General features: G+C 40.9%; 1 protein-coding gene across 1 annotated transcript; it reads right to left on the bottom strand.

Annotated features, from left to right (window-relative positions):
• Positions 1–270: 270 nt before the first annotated feature.
• On the bottom strand, positions 271–15,675 carry LOC139423583 (adhesion G protein-coupled receptor E3-like). The gene is made up of 20 exons (XM_071175172.1): positions 15,645–15,675; positions 15,513–15,551; positions 14,824–15,201; positions 13,813–13,962; positions 13,414–13,539; positions 8,449–8,592; positions 8,168–8,314; positions 7,891–7,910; positions 7,538–7,618; positions 6,185–6,368; positions 5,846–5,953; positions 5,460–5,635; positions 4,660–4,845; positions 2,711–2,917; positions 2,277–2,512; positions 1,816–1,882; positions 1,621–1,712; positions 877–1,036; positions 660–722; positions 271–479 (listed from the first exon to the last, which is right to left on the bottom strand). Exons 1-20 carry the CDS (start codon positions 15,673–15,675, stop codon positions 402–404), a joined length of 2,673 nt encoding a protein of 890 aa, XP_071031273.1. The 3' UTR covers positions 271–401.
• Between the last annotated feature and the right edge of the window lie 4,787 nt (positions 15,676–20,462).

Genomic DNA, 20,462 nt, shown 5'->3' with positions numbered 1-20,462 from the left:
ATTGTCCCTGAGGGACAATCCAATGGTAAACGCTAGACTCAAAGCAGGTAGAGACGCAGTTATTTATTTATATATAAACAACTGCAACCTACACATTTTCATTTGTTTATTTTGCACACAGGTAAATATGCTGTAACTACTGTGTATATAATTTATAAATATTAAATTCTATAAATACATTTGCAGGATAATAAAACATTGTTTTATGTAGATAAAGGAAATATTAATAAATACAAAAGGTCAGGCTGTGTTATCTGAGTCATTAGCATCCATATAAACACACCTCTCTCTCTCTCTCTCTCTCTCATACTTAGTGTGTACAGTGTGCATTGAAGATATACCGTGGAGGCCCACTGTGCTGAAATGCTTTGAAGGTCTGATGGTATCGTATCATGTTGCTCTCATCCTGGCCGTGTTCCTTTGTTTTGTCTCTCTTCACCAGTCTTGTCCAGGTCTTCAGAGACGGAAGGTGCTTCTTTCTGTTGGAAAAACAAGACCTCAACAGGTTAGACTTTCTGTGGTAAAAAAAACTATGCTTACATAAGTTCTATGAGGGACTTGGCCAGAGGGTCATTCAGTAACATTACATTCATCCTGGAAAGAAGAGGAAGCCTCACAGATGTAAGAACTAGTGATGAGTGAGGAAGGTATAGACTTACCATAGAGTCTGGAGTAGAGGAGCTGGAAGAACAGCCCAGCCACTTCCTGTACTCATCACGTACCTATGAGACAATACAACAACAACAACACACCAACACTAATTATACACAGAACACACCGTGGAGGGCAGACAGAGGAGAGGTTAAGAAAGTGTGTGTGTGTGTGTGGGGGGGGGGGGGGGGGGGGGGGGGGGGGGGGGTTGTGGTGTAGGTCTACCTCCTTGTTGAAGAGACAGTGAACGATGTAGAGGAAGGTGCCCTGCTGGGAGTTGAGCACGATGAAGAGGTACTTGAAGGCCATGGTGGACTGGAACAAGCCCAGCACCCAGGTACAACCCAGGATCACAAACTGTGCCAGGATCTTAAAGATGATCAGTCTGAAAGAGGGAGGGAGGGAAGTGAGAGAGGGAGGAGGGAGGTGAGAGTGGACGGGGGAGAGAGAGAGGAAGGGTGGAGGGAGGGAGATGAGAGAGGGGGAAGGTGAGAGAGGGGAGGGAGAAAGATGAGAGAGGGAAGTGAGAGAAGGAGGTGAGAGAGGGGGAGGGAGGTGAGAGGGGGAGGGAGGAAGATGAGATGGGGAGGGAGGGAGAGAGGTGAGAGGGAGAGAGGGAGGTAAGAGAGTGGGAAAGGGAGGGGGGTGAGGGAGGATGGGAGGATGGGAGGGGGAGGGAGGGAGGTGAGGGAGGGAGGGAGGATGGGAAAGGGAGGGAGGGAGGGAGGGAGGGAGGGAGGGAGGGAGGGAGGGAGGGAGGGAGGGAGGGAGGGAGGGAGGGAGGGAGGGAGGGAGGGAGGGAGGGAGGGAGGGAGGGAGGGAGGGAGGGAGGGGTATAAAAACATCATATGGATTCATATGAAGAGACAAGAATACTAACACTACCACACATTCCCATCGGTATCAACAAACATACACATTACATATGGCTTAGTTACTGTATGTTCACAGACATATGTACACACACACCTGGTGTCTTTGGACTGTGAGACATCACTCTTCATGTTAGCCAAGGTAGGTCTCAAACTCCAGATTGTAACGCAGAACAATATCCAGTTCAGCTGTGGAAGAAGCATAAGGAGGTCGGTGTGTGTGTGTGTGTGTGTGTGTGTGTGTGTGTGTGTGTGTGTGTGTGTATGCGTGAGTGCATGTAGATCCACTCACTGCTAGGACAGTACACACTGGCCCTAACACAGCCCAGGTAAAGTATTGTTCTGGCTTCAGCCAGCATCTGAAACACAGAAACAAATGAAAATGTCTTGTAAGTGTGTGTTACTGGAAGAGAGATAATATGTGTGTGTGTGTGTGTGTGTGTGTGTGTGTGTGTGTGTGTGTGTGTGTGTGTGTGTGTGTGTGTGTGTGTGTGTGTGTGTGTGTGTGTGTGTGTAAGAGAGATAATGCGTGTGTGTGTGTGTGTGTGTGTGTGTGTGTGTGTGTGTGTGTGTGTGTGTGTGTGTGTGTGTGTGTGTGTGTGTGTGTGTGTGTGTGTGTGTGCTAGTGAAAGAGAGATAATGCATGTGTGTGGAAGAGAGATCATGTGTGTGTGTATGTTAGTGAAGAGAGATAATGTGTGTGTGTGTTAGTGGAGGAGAGATAATGTGTGTGTGTATAAAATTTCTACTCACACTTTAGATCCCCCATAGCCGTCACGTTTCACAGCTGCAGACACACCCACGATCACCAGGGGGATGCCATAGCCAATCAGGAAGAGGTATTTCTTCTGGAGGCCTTCCCTCTGGATGACCTGGATCCTAGAGAGTCTCTGGACCAGCAGGTAGAGCTGGAGCGCCTCCAGCAGCATCCACAGGAAACTGGCCACTACCAGGAAGTGGAGGAGACCTGCCATGATGGAGCACACCAGCTGGGGACAGAGAGGACGATGAGATAGATATTAACACATGGACATGCTCACCCGCATGCAGGCACACACACACACACACACACACACACACACACAACACACACACACACACACACACACACACACACACACACACACACACAATGAGAACGAAGAAGCCATGCATATACAAATGAAGGTTCTTTCCTAACCCAGCACCTTGTGAGTGAGGTAGGTGTAATCCAATAGCAGCAGCAGATGGGACAGGAAGAGGCAGAGGCAGAGGTGGAGGCGGGCTGTGTTGTTGATCTTAGGGTTCCAGCTACACAGCAGGAAGGTGAGGATGGCCAGAGCAAAGAAGACCAGGCCCACGATCACACACATTCTGTTCACCCACTCTAGGAAGGGATTGTCCTCCGACACAGTCTGGAAGGATGGAGACACACACAATTAAGCATGAATACACATACAGTGCCTTGCAAAAGTATTCGGCCCCCTTGAACTTTGCGACCTTTTGCCACATTTCAGGCTTCAAACATAAAGATATAAAACTGTATTTTTTTGTGAAGAATCAACAACAAGTTGGACACAATCATGAAGTGGAACGACATTTATTGGATATTTCAAACTTTTTTAACAAATCAAAAACTGAAAAATTGGGCGTGCAAAATTATTCAGCCCCTTTACTTTCAGTGCAGCAAACTCTCTCCAGAAGTTCAGTGAGGATCTCTGAATGATCCAATGTTGACCTAAATGACTAATGATGATAAATACAATCCACCTGTGTGTAATCAAGTCTCCGTATAAATGCACCTGCACTGTGATAGTCTCAGAGGTCCGTTAAAAGCGCAGAGAGCATCATGAAGAACAAGGAACACACCAGGCAGGTCCGAGATACTGTTGTGAAGAAGTTTAAAGCAGGATTTGGATACAACAAGATTTCCCAAGCTTTAAACATCCCAAGGAGCACTGTTTACAAGCGATAATATTGAAATGGAAGGAGTAAGAGACCACTGCAAATCTACCAAGACCTGGCCGTCCCTCTAAACTTTCAGCTCATACAAGGAGAAGACTGATCAGAGATGCAGCCATGAGGCCCATGATCACTCTGGATGAACTGCAGAGATCTACAGCTGAGGTGGGAGACTCTGTCCATAGGACAACAATCAGTCGTATATTGCACAAATCTGGCCTTTATGGAAGAGTGGCAAGAAGAAAGCCATTTCTTAAAGATATCCATAAAAAGTGTTGTTTAAAGTTTGCCACAAGCCACCTGGGAGACACACCAAACATGTGGAAGAAGGTGCTCTGGTCAGATGAAACCAAAATTGAACTTTTTGGCAACAATGCAAAACTTTATGTTTGGCGTAAAAGCAACACAGCTCATCACTCTGAACACACCATCCCCACTGTCAAACATGGTGGTGGCAGCATCATGGTTTGGGCCTGCTTTTCTTCAGCAGGGACAGGGAAGATGGTTAAAATTGATGGGAAGATGGATGGAGCCAAATACAGGACCATTCTGGAAGAAAACCTGATGGAGTCTGCAAAAGACCTGAGACTGGGACGGAGATTTGTCTTCCAACAAGACAATGATCCAAAACATAAAGCAAAATCTACAATGGAATGGTTCAAAAATAAACATATCCAGGTGTTAGAATGGCCAAGTCAAAGTCCAGACCTGAATCCAATCGAGAATCTGTGGAAAGAACTGAAAACTGCTGTTCACAAATGCTCTCCATCCAACCTCACTGAGCTCGAGCTGTTTTGCAAGGAGGAATGGGAAAAAATTTCAGTCTCTCGATGTGCAAAACTGATAGAGACATACCCCAAGCGACTTACAGCTGTAATCGCAGCAAAAGGTGGCGCTACAAAGTATTAACTTAAGGGGGCTGAATAATTTTGCACGCCCAATTTTTCAGTTTATGAATTGTTAAAAAAGTTTGAAATATCCAATAAATGTCGTTCCACTTCATGATTGTGTCCCACTTGTTGTTGATTCTTCACAAAAAAATACAGTTTTATATCTTTATGTTTGAAGCCTGAAATGTGGCAAAAGGTCGCAAAGTTCAAGGGGGCCGAATACTTTCGCAAGGCACTGTACTAACGTGTGCACCAGAACACAAACACACACACAATCACAACCCACACAAACACAGAGCCTGTACCTCCCCTGTCTGCATGATGAGGGCAAAGGTGGAGAGGTGAGAGCAGCTACACACGGTGTAGTTCTCATCAGAGAACACAACCCAACAGCCGTTCACTGACCAATGCCTCCCCTTGGTTCCATTCTCATATTCCATTCCTCTGTCCTCCCAGTACACACAGGTCATCAGGCCAGGCTCAGCCAACCTCTGAGTGAGAGAGAGAGAGAGAGAGAGAGAGAGAGAGAGAGAGAGAGAGAGAGAGAGGGAGAGAGAGAGAGAGATGTTTAAATACTGACAGTATGCTATGAGGATGGAGGGGTGTATAGACTGACACAGCTGGGGAGCGCTGGAAAAGAAGGGAGATAAACAGATTAAGGGAGAGTGAATAACCAGCACAGACCAGCAACATCAACACAGCACCTCAACTGATGGACAGAAAGAGAGAGAGTTCATAAACAAGTTATTAAAGTCAATCAATTAAAACAATTGTACACCTCTGTGAACTGATTTATCATCAGGGTTTTAAAATGCCCTAGTGGCACCAGGGACTTTAACAGGGACCAGCCAACCCTTTGATACAGAAGGCAGTGGTGAGTATTAAAACTCTCACCAGTAATAAAATGAATGGCACTGTGTCCCCATTAACGAACGGCATCCAAAGATGTAAGAGTAGTGGCTGCTGCCATCTGGTAAATGGTGTCACCATAATCAAGAACTGGCAGAACAGTTGACTGAACAATCAGACAGACACACAGACACACAGACATACAGACAGACAGACAGACAGGCAGGCAGGCAGGCAGGCAGGCAGACAGACAGACCCTCTTGTGGCTCATGGTGAAATTGACAGGCTCAGAGAGCTGGGTGTGGTTGATCTTGGGCAGTGTGGCGGTGATGACATCAGACAACATCTCTGTGTGGTTTTCTGTCTGCAAGAAGCTAGCACCCAGAAGGCTCTCCATCCCACTGACTGTCAGGAATACTGCTGATGCTGTACCTAGGGAAACAGAGTAGGGGGCTGTTGTCAAATAACACTCAGAACCTTCATCATCATCATCACCAACAACACCATCATCATCGTCATCATCACCACCATCATCATCAATATCATTATCATCAGTATGATTCCCAATATAGTCATCGTCATGGTGATATTCTTCACTGTGATCATAACCACCACTATACAGCTGTGTCTGGTCTATCTCACCATTATTGTTTCTGGCCAGAGCCTTTAGGTTGATGTCCATGGTGTTTCCCCTGGCTGAGAGGGAAGAGGTGTCTGTACTGTTGGCCTCCATTACCTGCAGACTAATGTCTAACATACACATTTACAGTACAAGTATTATTTAATATGGGGAGAATGAGGGAGAGATTATGTGTGTGTTAGACACTAATGTCTGACACAGATACCAGTTATACTTCAACTTTTACTGACAAGGAAATAAACTAAAGCAATACTGCATTACTGCAGGGGGGGGGGGGGGGGAGAGATGGAAAGGTGGTAGGGGCTGTATGTAGGTCCAGACTGCATAATGGTTCCTCTTACCCAGCTCAGGTGTGTGTATGGTTTTGTTGACCCGGCCCTGAGAAGGGTCCACTAAGGCATTCACCAGGAGCACTGAGATCTTCAGGACCACACTGCCAGACTCCCCGCCATCCTTTCCAGCCCCACTCCACCCCTGGCCTGTACTGGCCTGCTGCGCTGAGATGGTTCCCACTCCTGACACCTTCTATGGAAATGGATAGATCGATGAATTCATGGAGGAATTCATTCATGAATGAGAACGGTTACATGCACACAATAAGGAGATTATTGTGGATAGTCCAGTTAATATAATAGTTTGTTTAAAACGTTTGCATGCTTTGCAAGAAGAACGATTTCCCTTATAATCCTGTTTACACTGACACATCTGAGATCAGGCTACTTTTGATAAATGCCAGAAATCGACAATCCAAGAAATAATTCTAACACAGTGACCATGTTATTTTTGAGAAGACTATTTGATTCAGAGTTCGGACATAAAAGTTTGTATGCGAAAAATATTTATAAGACGCACACAGTTTTTGCGAACTCACTTCACTGGCGCATTAGATGGAAACGTGCGGTACCCGGTGCTGGCACATGCACAGATCAAATACACCGCTGGAACGCCAATGAAGATAAGCAGAACTCGGCCATAATCAGTTTCATATTGAATTCTTAGTGTGCATGTAAAGGTACTTAATAATGAACATACTGCCTTGACTAAGACAAACTAACCCTACTCCGATAATTATTATTTAAAACATGAGACAGAGTTGGAAGGGGGCATTACCAGGGCTGTCGAGAGGCTGTTTGTCACTGACTGAGGAAAAAGGAAAATGGGAGAGAAAGAAGGGAGAGAGGAACGGAGGATAGATACAATGACATTGGTTAGCATGTGGAGACATTAAACAGGACCCTCTGGGTAGGGAATAGAACTATGTACTGAAACCTGACCCATTTCCAAATGATCCACTAAGTGGCGCCAGAAATCAACGAACGAGCATGTCAGTGGCAGTTTGTCTCAAGCGTCTCAGAGTAAGAGTGTTGATTGAGGATCAGTTGAAACTTTAAGATCACATGAACAAAATTACATGGACAGGGGGAACCTGATCCTGGATCAGCACTCCTACTCTGACAGATTTGATACATATGGCTCAAGATCTACAGAAGTGTTTAGAATAGATAGTAAGAGCTATGGGTTGTTAAAATGTACATTTTTAAACCTTTATTTAACTAGGAAAGTTAGTTAAGAACAAATTCGTATTTACAATGACAGCCAAACCCTCCTCTAACCCAGACGACACTGGGCCAATTGTGCGCCACCCAGTTTCTGGACAGGACTCGTCTACCAGATGTAAAGGTTGCTATACTGACCCCCTCTGGTAGGACAATGTCAGGGTTCTCCATCAGCTGTTGGTTCATCTGATTGAGGAAGTACATCTCCTTAGACTGGCCCTGCAGTGGGAACACAGATACAACATCAGCACAACATCAACACAACATTGGCACAACATCAGCATAACATTTACACAACGTCAGCACATCAACATCAACACAACATCAATACAAACTTAAGCACAACCAGATCACAATGTTGTTACAACTTTGTCGTCAGTGATACTTTTCCTATCTTCATCCGACAGGATCAATTTTAAAGCCCACCATACTGTATGGGTGGTACTTGCACAGGATCCATTCTAAAGACCTGTGTGTTTCCAACCACGTACCTCTGGGGGAACTATGGCGGCTAGAACATCATCAACATCTGTGAGGGAGGATGGAGGGAAGGAGAGAGAGAGAGAGAGAGAGAGAGAGAGAGAGAGAGAGAGAGAGCGACACAGAGATAGAGAGTGAGAGAGAGAAGGATAAATAAAAAAGAGAGAGAAAGAGAGCGAAAGAGAGAGAAAATAATATATCAAGTTCCCATCAGACCTCTGAAGCATTTCACTACACTGGACTTCTTCTGTACATAATATATTTCCAAACAATACAAGTATGACTCACTTTCACACACAGTGACGTCAGTTTCCCACAGTACTCCAGTGGAGGAGAAGTATCCTTCCACACAGGAACAGTGGAAGGTCCCTGGTGCATTGGTACACACAGAGTGGAGACCACATAGACCAGGGGTGTTAGCACACTCATCTATGTCTACAGGGAGAAACAAACACTGGGATATACACACATACAGTAACGGATACACATACAAAGATACACCACACATATACACACACACTTTTACATGCAAGCATACACGCGCACACTCAGTGAAGTATGTCACAGACCTAGGCATGGGTTTAAAGGGCTGGCTATGGCATCTGGGCTGGTGAGCAGGTAACCAAAGAGGCAGGTACAGCTGTGTGCTGCATAAGAGTTGGTACAGTTGGCATCGGGACCACACACGGTTTTGTTCAGACACTCATCAATGTCTGTAGGGTTCAAACCACAGATACAACTGATGAGAACAAGTTATGGTCTAGGTTATGTCCCAAATGGCACCCTATTCACTATACAGTATATATACACCCTAAATACACATTCACTATATGCATACATCCTGAATACATATACATACATACATCTTATACATACATCCTTCACTATAGACATACACCCTGTATACATACACACCCTACATTCACTATATACATATACCCTGTGAACATATACACCCTATATACACATTAACTGTATACATGCACCCTTTTTTCATATACATACACCCCATATACACATTCACTATATACATATACCCTGTGTACATATACATACACCCCATATACACATTCACTATATACATACACCCTGTATACATATACATACACCCCATATACACATTCACTATATACATACACCCCATACACACATTCACTATATACATACACCCTGTATACATACACTATATACATACACCCCATATACACATTTACTATATACATACACCCTGTGTACATATACATACACCCCATATACACATTCACTATATACATACACCCTGTATACATATACATACACCCCATATACACATTCACTATGTACATACACCCTGTATACATACACTATATACATACACCCCATATACACATTTACTATATACATACACCCTGTGTACATATACATACACCCCATATACACATTCACTATATACATACACCCTGTGTACATATACATACACCCCATATACACATTCACTATATACATACACCCTGTGTACATATACATACACCCCATATACACATTCACTATATACATACACCCTGTACACATACACTATATACATACACCCCATATACACATTTACTATATACATACACCCTGTGTACATATACATACACCCCATATACACATTCACTATATACATACACCCTGTATACATATACATACACCCCATATACACATTCACTATATACATACACCCTGTGTACATACACCCCATATACACATTCACTATATACATACACCCTGTGTACATATACATACACCCCATATACACATTCACTATATTCATACACCCTGTATACATATACATACACCCCATATACACATTCACTATATACATACACCCTGTGTACATATACATACACCCCATATACACATTCACTATGTACATATACCCTGTGTACATATACATACACCCCATATACACATTCACTATATACATACACCCTGTATACATATACATACACCCCATATACACATTCACTATATACATACACCCCACATTCACTATATACATACACCCCATATACACATTCACTATATACATACACCCTGTATACATATACATACACCCCATATACACATTCACTATATACATACACCCTGTGTACATATACATACACATTCACTATATACATACACCCTGTGTACATATACATACACCTCATATACACATTCACTATATACATACACCCTGTGTACATATACATACACCCCATATACACATTCACTATATACATACACCCTGTGTACATACACCCCATATACACATTCACTATATACATACACCCTGTATACATATACATACACCCCATATACACATTCAATATATACATACACCCCATATACACATTCACTATATACATACACCCCATATACACATTCACTATATACATACACCCTGTATACATATACATACACCCCATATACACATTCACTATGTACATATACCCTGTATACATATACATACACCCCATATACACATTCACTATATACATACACCCTGTGTACATATACATACACCCCATATACACATTCACTATATACATACACCCCATATACACATTCACTATATACATACACCCTGTATACATATACATACACCCCATATACACATTCACTATGTACATATACCCTGTGTACATATACATACACCCCATATACACATTCACTATATACATACACCCTGTATACATATACATACACCCCATATACACATTCACTATATACATACACCCTGTGTACATATACATACACCCCATATACACATTCACTATGTACATATACCCTGTGTACATATACATACACCCCATATACACATTCACTATATACATACACCCTGTATACATATACATACACCCCATATACACATTCACTATATACATACACCCCATATACACATTCACTATATACATACACCCTGTGTACATATACATACACCCCATATACACATTCACTATGTACATATACCCTGTGTACATATACATACACCCCATATACACATTCACTATATACATACACCCTGTATACATATACATACACCCCATATACACATTCACTATATACATACACCCCATATACACATTCACTATATACATACACCCCATATACACATTCACTATATACATACATCCTGTATACATATACATACACCCCATATACACATTCACTATATACATACACCCTGTGTACATATACATACACCTCATATACACATTCACTATATACATACACCCTGTGTACATATACATACACCCCATATACACATTCACTATATACATACACCCTGTGTACATACACCCCATATACACATTCACTATATACATACACCCTGTATACATATACATACACCCCATATACACATTCACTATATACATACACCCCATATACACATTCACTATATACATACACCCCATATACACATTCACTATATACATACACCCTGTATACATATACATACACCCCATATACACATTCACTATGTACATATACCCTGTATACATATACATACACCCCATATACACATTCACTATATACATACACCCTGTGTACATATACATACACCCCATATACACATTCACTATATACATACACCCTGTGTACATATACATACACCCCATATACACATTCACTATATACATACACCCTGTATACATATACATACACCCCATATACACATTCACTATATACATACACCCCATATACACATTCACTATATACATACACCCCATATACACATTCACTATATACATACACCCTGTATACACATTCACTATATACATACACCCCATATACACATTCACTATATACATACACCCTGTATACATATACATACACCCCATATACACATTCACTATGTACATATACCCTGTATACATATACATACACCCCATATACACATTCACTATATACATACACCCTGTGTACATATACATACACCCCATATACACATTCACTATATACATACACCCTGTATACATATACATACACCCCATATACACATTCACTATATACATACACCCTGTATACATATACATACACCCCATATACACATTCACTATATACATACACCCTGTATACATATACATACACCCCATATACACATTCACTATGTACATATACCCTGTGTACATATACATACACCCCATATACACATTCACTATATACATACACCCTGTATACACATTCACTATATACATACACCCCATATACACATTCACTATATACATACACCCTGTATACATATACATACACCCCATATACACATTCACTATATACATACACCCTGTATACATATACATACACCCCATATACACATTCACTATATACATATACCCTGTGTACATATACATACACCCCATATACACATTCACTATATACATACACCCTGTATACATATACATACACCCCATATACACATTCACTATGTACATATACCCTGTGTACATATACATACACCCCATATACACATTCACTATATACATACACCCTGTATACACATTCACTATATACATACACCCCATATACACATTCACTATATACATACACCCTGTATACACATTCACTATATACATACACCCCATATACACATTCACTATATACATACACCCTGTATACATATACATACACCCCATATACACATTAACTATATACATACACCCCATATACACATTCACTATATACATACACCCCATATACACATTCACTATATACATACACCCTGTGTACATATACATACACCCCATATACACATTCACTATATACATACACCCTGTGTACATACACCCCATATACACATTCACTATATACATACACCCTGTGTACATATACATACACCCCATATACACATTCACTATATACATACACCCTGTATACATATACATACACCCTATACACATATTCACTATGTACATACACCCTGTGTACATACACCCCATATACACATTCACTATAAACATAGGGAATAGGGTGCCATTTGGGATGTAAACCTAGTCAGTGCCCCATGATACAGTATGTTAACGACAACAGCAGTGAGACAACACAGTACCTATACAGGGGTTGGCCTTGCTGGGGTCTAGGACTGGGTTTGTGGGTGAGAAGCCTAGGAGACAGGTACAGTTGTGGGCTCCTGGTGTGTTGGTACAGACAGACTCCTGACCACAGATGGTTGAGTTGAAACACTCGTCAATGTCTGTGGGGGTTCAATAGATGAATAGTTCAGTTAGCATATTAGCATCTTACGACAGGGTGCCAGGCAGCATCCAGGTTGACAACATTATGGTCAGTAGTGTATGATATAGATAATAATGTACTGTAACATAAAATGCTACCATGAGTTCTTCCATCTCTTTTAGGAAGCACTGTAAATTAGCGTAAGTTAGATGTAATGATGCAATACACATGACTGTTGTTATACATTCAATATGTTCATGTTTTACTGGTCCCTATCTGGATAAATGGTTTATATTGAAATATTTAAAAAGTTTTGTCAGGTTTATCACAGAAAGCTAGTGTTAGTGCTGTTCAGAGACCTTGGCAGTTGAAGGGTCCGTCAGGCTTGTATCCATTGTAACAGGTGCAGGTGTAATTTCCTGGTGTGTTTGTACATTTACCAAAACCACCACAAACCTTCTCAATCTCCACGCACTCATTCACATCTGGGGGGACATAGATTTAATATGCCAATATTTACAAAGTTCCACAAATCAAAGCACACAAAACCAGACAGCGTTCAGCAATTTTATTTTCTGTATGTTTTAAAAAAAATCTTGCTTACACAGCAGACAGCAGACAAATTCACACATACATATTCACAAAGTTAAAAACAGCAAAAAATGCAGGTATGTCGTTCATAGCAGCCCTGAAATTCCAACTCTGGTCTCATGTTATTGATATGATTGGTGCAGTATGTGTATGAGTGGTAAACATACCTGTGCAGGGGTTGTGGGTTGGGTTGAGTGCCAAGGCTGGGTCTGAGGGTACAAACCCCTCTAGACAGCTACAGTTGTAGACTCCTGGTGAATTAGTACAGTTGGAATGTGGACCACAGAGATTAGCGGTCTCCTCACACTCATTGATATCTGTTGGGGAGGGTTAGGACAGAGTTAGAGGCTATCTTCTACATCAAGGGTGGAAAAATACTGCCCCGGGCTGCCAGTCAATTCAATGCAGCCCGCAGTGGATTGTTTTCTAAGAAATACTTGTTCTGTCCTTTAAATTCATTTTGAATAACACATCTGCCATTTCTGAATCCTGATGTGGCTCTTGAGCCAAAAAGTGTGCCTACCCCTAGTCCTGTTCGACAGACAGACAGACAGACAGACAGACAGACAGACAGACAGACAGACATACAGACAGACAGACAGACAGACAGACAGAGACAGACAGACAGACACAGACAGACTGATCAAACACGTAGGACTGTCTAAACTGATTTAACTGATAAAACCAGACAGCCCATTACATAGCTACTACGGCACTTCTACCTTGGCAACCGTAGGATTCGTTTGTGGGTAGATGTTTTGGAGGTATCTTGTATCCAGAGACACATTGACAGCCTCCATTCTTGGTTGTACTACACTCTGCAAGTGGACCGCAGGAGTCTGCCACACAGTTCCTATGGTCTGATCAGAGAGAACAGACACACAGTCTACTTTAACAATCTACTATTTTAGCTTGGAACAATGGGACACAAGAGCAGGTTCACTTCAAGCCAGATATAATGTCTCTGTGACCTTAACAGATTGACTGCTTCAAAAACAAGTAGCTTGCTTTATGATGTACTACTCTTTTAGTATACACCAATCCATCCATTAAACTTCATATAAAGTACATTTTAACAGCTCAATATACTTAAGTGCTAAATAGACAATAACATGTGTTTGGGAGGAGTACTGTACAAGTCAAATAAACATCAGGGGATTTCTCCACTCGCTACTCACATGTCACATAACCCATGTAGGCGATTGGGTGGCTGTTCATCTGCCTGTACACATAGAATCCTCCAGAAGAGCAGTAGATCACTTGAATAGCTACATTGTAATTACAGCAGGAACCTGCGTTTCCACACGCGTTGCCCGTTGTTGGAGTCTCAGACTCAGACTGAGGATGTGTAAAGGTCAGATGGATGGGATAATATACCCCGCTGTAATAGAGTGGAGCACATTGTGGAATGACGGTGTCCCCTCCGATCCCGACGTAGCGCACCCATATGTTTGTTCGCTGTGTGTCGGTATTGATGGGGTAGTCGGGGATAGAGGAAGAGCTGAAGAGATAGTTACGTCGAGGCTCATCCAGAGCCGTGTAGCCATCACAGGAACCTGGGTGGAAGAAGAAGACAATAAAAAATATAGCCCCAATGCCAGGGTTTAGCTATGGGCCCACTGTTCCATCATCAGGAGAAATTGAGTTACTTCTGTACTGTTAAACCTCCTACCAAATATCAGAACTCATAATCAAACTGATCACATAGAATACAAAATAAGAACATGCAGGGGTTATTGAACTATTAAACTTCCCACTGGGCACAGACATCAATTCAACATCTATTCCACATTGGTTCAAAGTCATTTCACTGAAATGACGTGGGAACAATGTTGATTTAACCAGTCTGTGCCCAGTGGGTACTTACCATTAGGATAAGAGGAAGTCCCAATGATGAACAGAGAACCTGAAAGGAAGGTGAAGACACAAAGTCAAGGGCAGACAGTAATACTAGATGGTGATCATTTGGGATAAAATACTGAAATATCAGTTCACTCACCCAGGAGTAGAGACAGAGAACAGTAGCTCATCCTGACAGATCCCTCTTCCAGGGCTGAATACATTGAATACCTTCACCCAGTCTAAGCCATACGTGCATCCCAAGAGAAACATCTCAATTTGCACACCACCCAAAACTCTGTTATCAGAAGGTTTGAGACTTATGCAAATTATCTTTTTTAGGTTTGGATACAAACCTCCATCTTAACAAAACAAAGTGAGGGAGACGATGACTGAGGTCAGAAGCTATTCTTTCACTGATGGCAGGGAGGGGGAAGAGGGGGATGTCATCCATTTTGAGGCCTGCTCTGTGGTAAACGCTTAAGTAGCATAACACAGCCTCAGACAATTACAATAGGCAACTCAAATTGGCTTTGCAATTCAGAAGCCTAATACGGATTTTCTTGTAATCTCTGGAAATATCCAACCATCAAGACTAGGCCTATAGCCTAGAGATGTTACGCTTGTGGTGTGGCTTGACCACAGATCAGATCTGGTCGTTGTTAGCCTACTGTAATTAAAATGCATCTTAAAAAATGATGACCTATCCCAGTAGCCCACTTGGCCCTTATAGCCTACATGGCAAAATATAGCTAGATATGAATGTTGGACAATCAACGAACAGGCCTATATGGTGAAGTGAGTGCTACAGGCTCCTCACACCACCAATATGCTCTCATTCACACAAGGGTTATTACAGATGGGATGGAGGCAACGATGAGTATAAACCTTAATCCCAGGGGCTGGTTTGAAGCCACTATGCAGCCATGTTTGTGCTCCTCCACCGTTGTAAAAAGGTTTTTGGAAGATATACTGTAGAAATGCATTTATTAATGTATACATTTGTTTTTGGCAAGTATATTCTATTACAGACACCCAAATGCATATTTTAAATTACATTATGTGAACTGAACATACTGTATATATATATAAAAAAATATATATCTAAAATATATATTTTTTCCTTGAAGTAAAACATTTTGAGAGCACTAATGTTACTGTCTCCACTACAACAACAAAATACATGTAATTACTGTAGAATTACATTCATTCCTATGGAGGACACCTCTTTCTGAGGAGTAGCTCATAGCCTATCATTGGCCAATACATAGCATCAGCAATCTAGGGTTTATATACATCATTGGATGGAATCATGTGCCCTCTGCCTTGTTAAATAGATACATGGTGCTCCATACCCATTACAGCCTGGCTAATTGAAAGCAAGGAATTTTTCAACTAACCTGTTCTTGTCGATACTTTCTTTGTTCTGATTCGGTTAAAAGTCTATATTATAATGGTTTGTGTCCAGTTAGTTCTCCAAAAGTTAGAGAATATTCAGAAATATATTAATCCATGTATTGTATCAAGTGAGAAATGCCTCTTGCATGTGTGTAGATCTTTGTTTTGGTAGCACTGTGTGACGTGCTGTCATCTAAAACCTGTAGCTATAATCTAATAAATATCTGAGCACTTCAACCTGCCTTGCCTCTTGTTGAGTCTCTGTCCGTATGACTGCTAAGGTCTTTCTACAGAATACTTGAAGCTTAATTCAAATTTGCGGCAAGATAAAAGAGGTGCTCATAAAAGATTTGTGCCTATCACAGGTCCTTACGTTATGTTTTAATTCAGGTGAGGAGTTTACACAATTTACAATTTGTCAAATAAAATCACAGATTCTCAAAGTTTTGGATACTGTGAAAAACCCTTGTTGCCACTTAGACTCTCCCTGCAGGTTTCAGAATGACAAGTGTGTGCACGTCAGGGCAGTGTTTATTAAACAAAGAAAGTATGTTAACATTGCTGCTGAGCGTGAATACAGACAGGGATAAGCCTTGATTTCTATCTCACCTGTTGACTGATGATGGTTCTCCGAGAACACACCTGAAGGGGACTGAGGGGGTTGGGGGGAATGGGTTGGGGAAGCCTTTTTTGTTTATTTCACTTACATACAGAATATCACAAAACTGTTGATGCTGTTCTCTGTCTCAGTATGCATTTCTCTGATTGTTTTTCTTTTTTCGAGTGGTTTCTCACAGGTACAGGAAATTATTTAATGTGAAATGCAAATACTACAACTGAATGAATATAACTGAATGAATATTATTTCAATGTTATACCAGTACCTATAACTCCCTTCTGAAAAAATGATAATCTTATTAAAAAGTTGGTCATACAAAACAGGGGTAAAACCATGCTGATGGAGCGATACTGTGGATGGACTAGACAGAACAAAGACAGAAAGAAGAAGTAGAACCTAGAAAAAAGTAAAATAGTGCGTCATTGCTCACTGTTTTGCCTGTGCTGTCAATTTGTCTTGTAAAGCTGGGAATGCTCTGTTGCATCTGATGATCTCTATGTAAATACAGCACACCTTCAAGACAAATGGAAAATAAAGAAACCAAGAACAAAAACACGTTTTTCAACTCCCTGTGTTCATGTGAATAGGATTTGAGAAGGTAAATCGCAGCTGTCTTTGTGCAAACCTGGTTTTATTTGTAAATGTATTTTCTACCATTATTTGCAGTCCTCTCTCAACATGCTTTCAGGGGTTCAGGGCGTTTCATTTGAGTGATGAGGGAGGCCAAAGCAAAGATTCTATGTAAAGCCCACTTATGTCAATTCTCTGAGTCTTCATTTGTATACTAGTCTATAATGTTTTTGTTTATTTGCTTCTTGATATTTATGTAATAGTATAGTATTCCCTTCCTTATTCTGAATTTCCAATAATTGCAACAAAAATAAAATGTAGTTAGATGAGCATTTCCCAGTCCAGGGGCCTCATTTATCAAAGGTGCATGCACACAAAAAGACTGTAAACCTAAGGTGCATTCAGTTCACTTGAACGTTTGCTAAGTTGCGGAACGGTTTGTACTGAACGACACATTTACCCAAAACGTTCTTTCTTGTATGTTATTGAACAGGCTTTGAGGTACTTTTGCTCCCGTTTGGTGGGTGTGGCTTGAAACAATGAGTGACCTATTTAAAGGGCATTGGGCATGCTGACTGCTTCCCCAATCCACAACCCAACTCCACACAGTTTTTCAACTGGTCGTTATGTACAGCACCGTTTCTGTTCAATTAAACATTCCAGAATGTAAAGACTTACTGAACGCAGCCCTTGTGTATGCCAGTGTTCCTGCAAAAGGTAGTATTTATCAATTATGAACTTGACAGGAAAGTATCATTATTTCCACAGTCCACATACTCTCAGATCATGTGTATGCACAACTTCTAGTGTATTGCAAGCAAATATTGTTATTTTGAGGGAAATGTAAAAAAAAATGTGTGCCGATGAATTATAATAATGGTAGTTTAATCTAAACATTATAGTGTAGGCCTAATGATAAAACAGATGCATTTGCTGTTGATAAGGAGATCGCAAGGCAGCATGTGGATTATGTGCTTATTTTACTTGTATTATATAGTCCTAAATCATAATCATATTGCAGGACGTCTCTCCTTTACTGACATGACTGACTTATTCCCACGACACAACAAATATTAGCCTACCATTTATGCATCACTCATTTAATAGCCAAACTTCCTTGAAAATAAATAGCTAGACAGGTAGCCTATTTAAAATATTTGACAGCTTAGGCTACAGTAGGCCAATTTCAGTGCAATTGGAGCACAACATCATAGCCTATTTAAATGTGGAGCCAATACCAAGGGAGGAGATAGAAACACAATAATCTATTGATAAACAAAATAATCCGGGCTAATCAAATTAGTATGATATGTTACGTTTGGCATGGTATGTATTAATTTGTGGATGTCCATCATATTTTACTCATTACAATTCGTATGATATGTTACGAACTACAATTTGTATGATATGTTGCGAATTACAATTTGTTGTGGCTAATGATAGCTAGATGGCTAGGTGGCTAATGCTAATATTAGCTAGGTGGTTAACGTTAGCTAGGATATGGGTTAGGGGTTTAGGTTAGTGTTAAGGTTAGGGTTAAGGTTAAAGGTTAGGTTAAAGGGTTAAGGTTAGGGGAAGGGGAAGGGTTAGCTAACATGCAAAGTAGTTGCAAAGTTGCTAAAAAAGTAGTATGCAGTTGCAAAGTTGCTAATGAACTAAAATGCCAAATGGTGTTTGTGATGAGATTCGAACACGCACCTTTGTGTTGTTAGACAATCACGTTAATTCAAACACGCAACCTTTGGGTTGATAGACAATCACGTTAATTCAAACACGCAACCTTTGGGTTGATAGACAATCGCGTTATACACCCATCCATCCATCCATCCACCCCAACCAACCACCCCCCTTTAGTTTGCCTTAAGTAACCTTCTGTCTTATATAACCACACCACACCAAATGTAACATATTATATTCATTGAGTATCCCAGATGTTTTACTATGTTATGTCTAGTCTATGAGACCAGGTTGAAAAGGTGAATGGAGTGCATTTTCCAGGCAGGGTTGTAACACTCCTTCACAAGTGCACAAATATAGTATGGCTGTAATTTATCAATGAAAATGTGTATATATTGCCCGATACAGTTTGATAAATAAAAATAATTTGTTGGTAAATAACTGAGTCTTGGCAAATATGCAGCAAGGTAGAATCACAGCAGCCTACTGTAGATGGTCTCTCAACAGTTGTCAACCAGATGTTTTCAATCATTAATCGTCACCAAGGATTTAAAGTAATTGTACAGTGAAAATTTCACTTTTAAAAGTCAATTTCTGTTAACTTGTACGCAAATAATGTTGACCCGTTATACTCATACTTGTGGCCAACGCATTCATTGGAGAAAAAAACACTTCAAAAATCACACCTAAACTTTTATCAATTCAATTCAAGGG

The sequence above is a fragment of the Oncorhynchus clarkii genome, chromosome 13 (assembly GCF_045791955.1).
Source record: "Oncorhynchus clarkii lewisi isolate Uvic-CL-2024 chromosome 13, UVic_Ocla_1.0, whole genome shotgun sequence".
NCBI lineage: Eukaryota > Metazoa > Chordata > Actinopteri > Salmoniformes > Salmonidae > Oncorhynchus > Oncorhynchus clarkii.
The sequence above is the reverse complement of the archived record's forward strand: the minus strand, read 5'-3'. Positions and strand labels throughout refer to the sequence as shown.

Coding starts and splice junctions, on each gene's coding strand:
- LOC139423583 (XM_071175172.1), bottom strand. CDS start 15,675: ATGAGCTACTGTTCTCTGTCTCTACTCCTGG. Junction 4,846..5,459: donor TCACCATGAGCCACAAGAGG/GTCTGTCTGTCT, acceptor TCTCTCACTCAG/AGGTTGGCTGAGCCTGGCCT. Junction 2,513..2,710: donor ACACCTACCTCACTCACAAG/GTGCTGGGTTAG, acceptor CTCTGTCCCCAG/CTGGTGTGCTCCATCATGGC.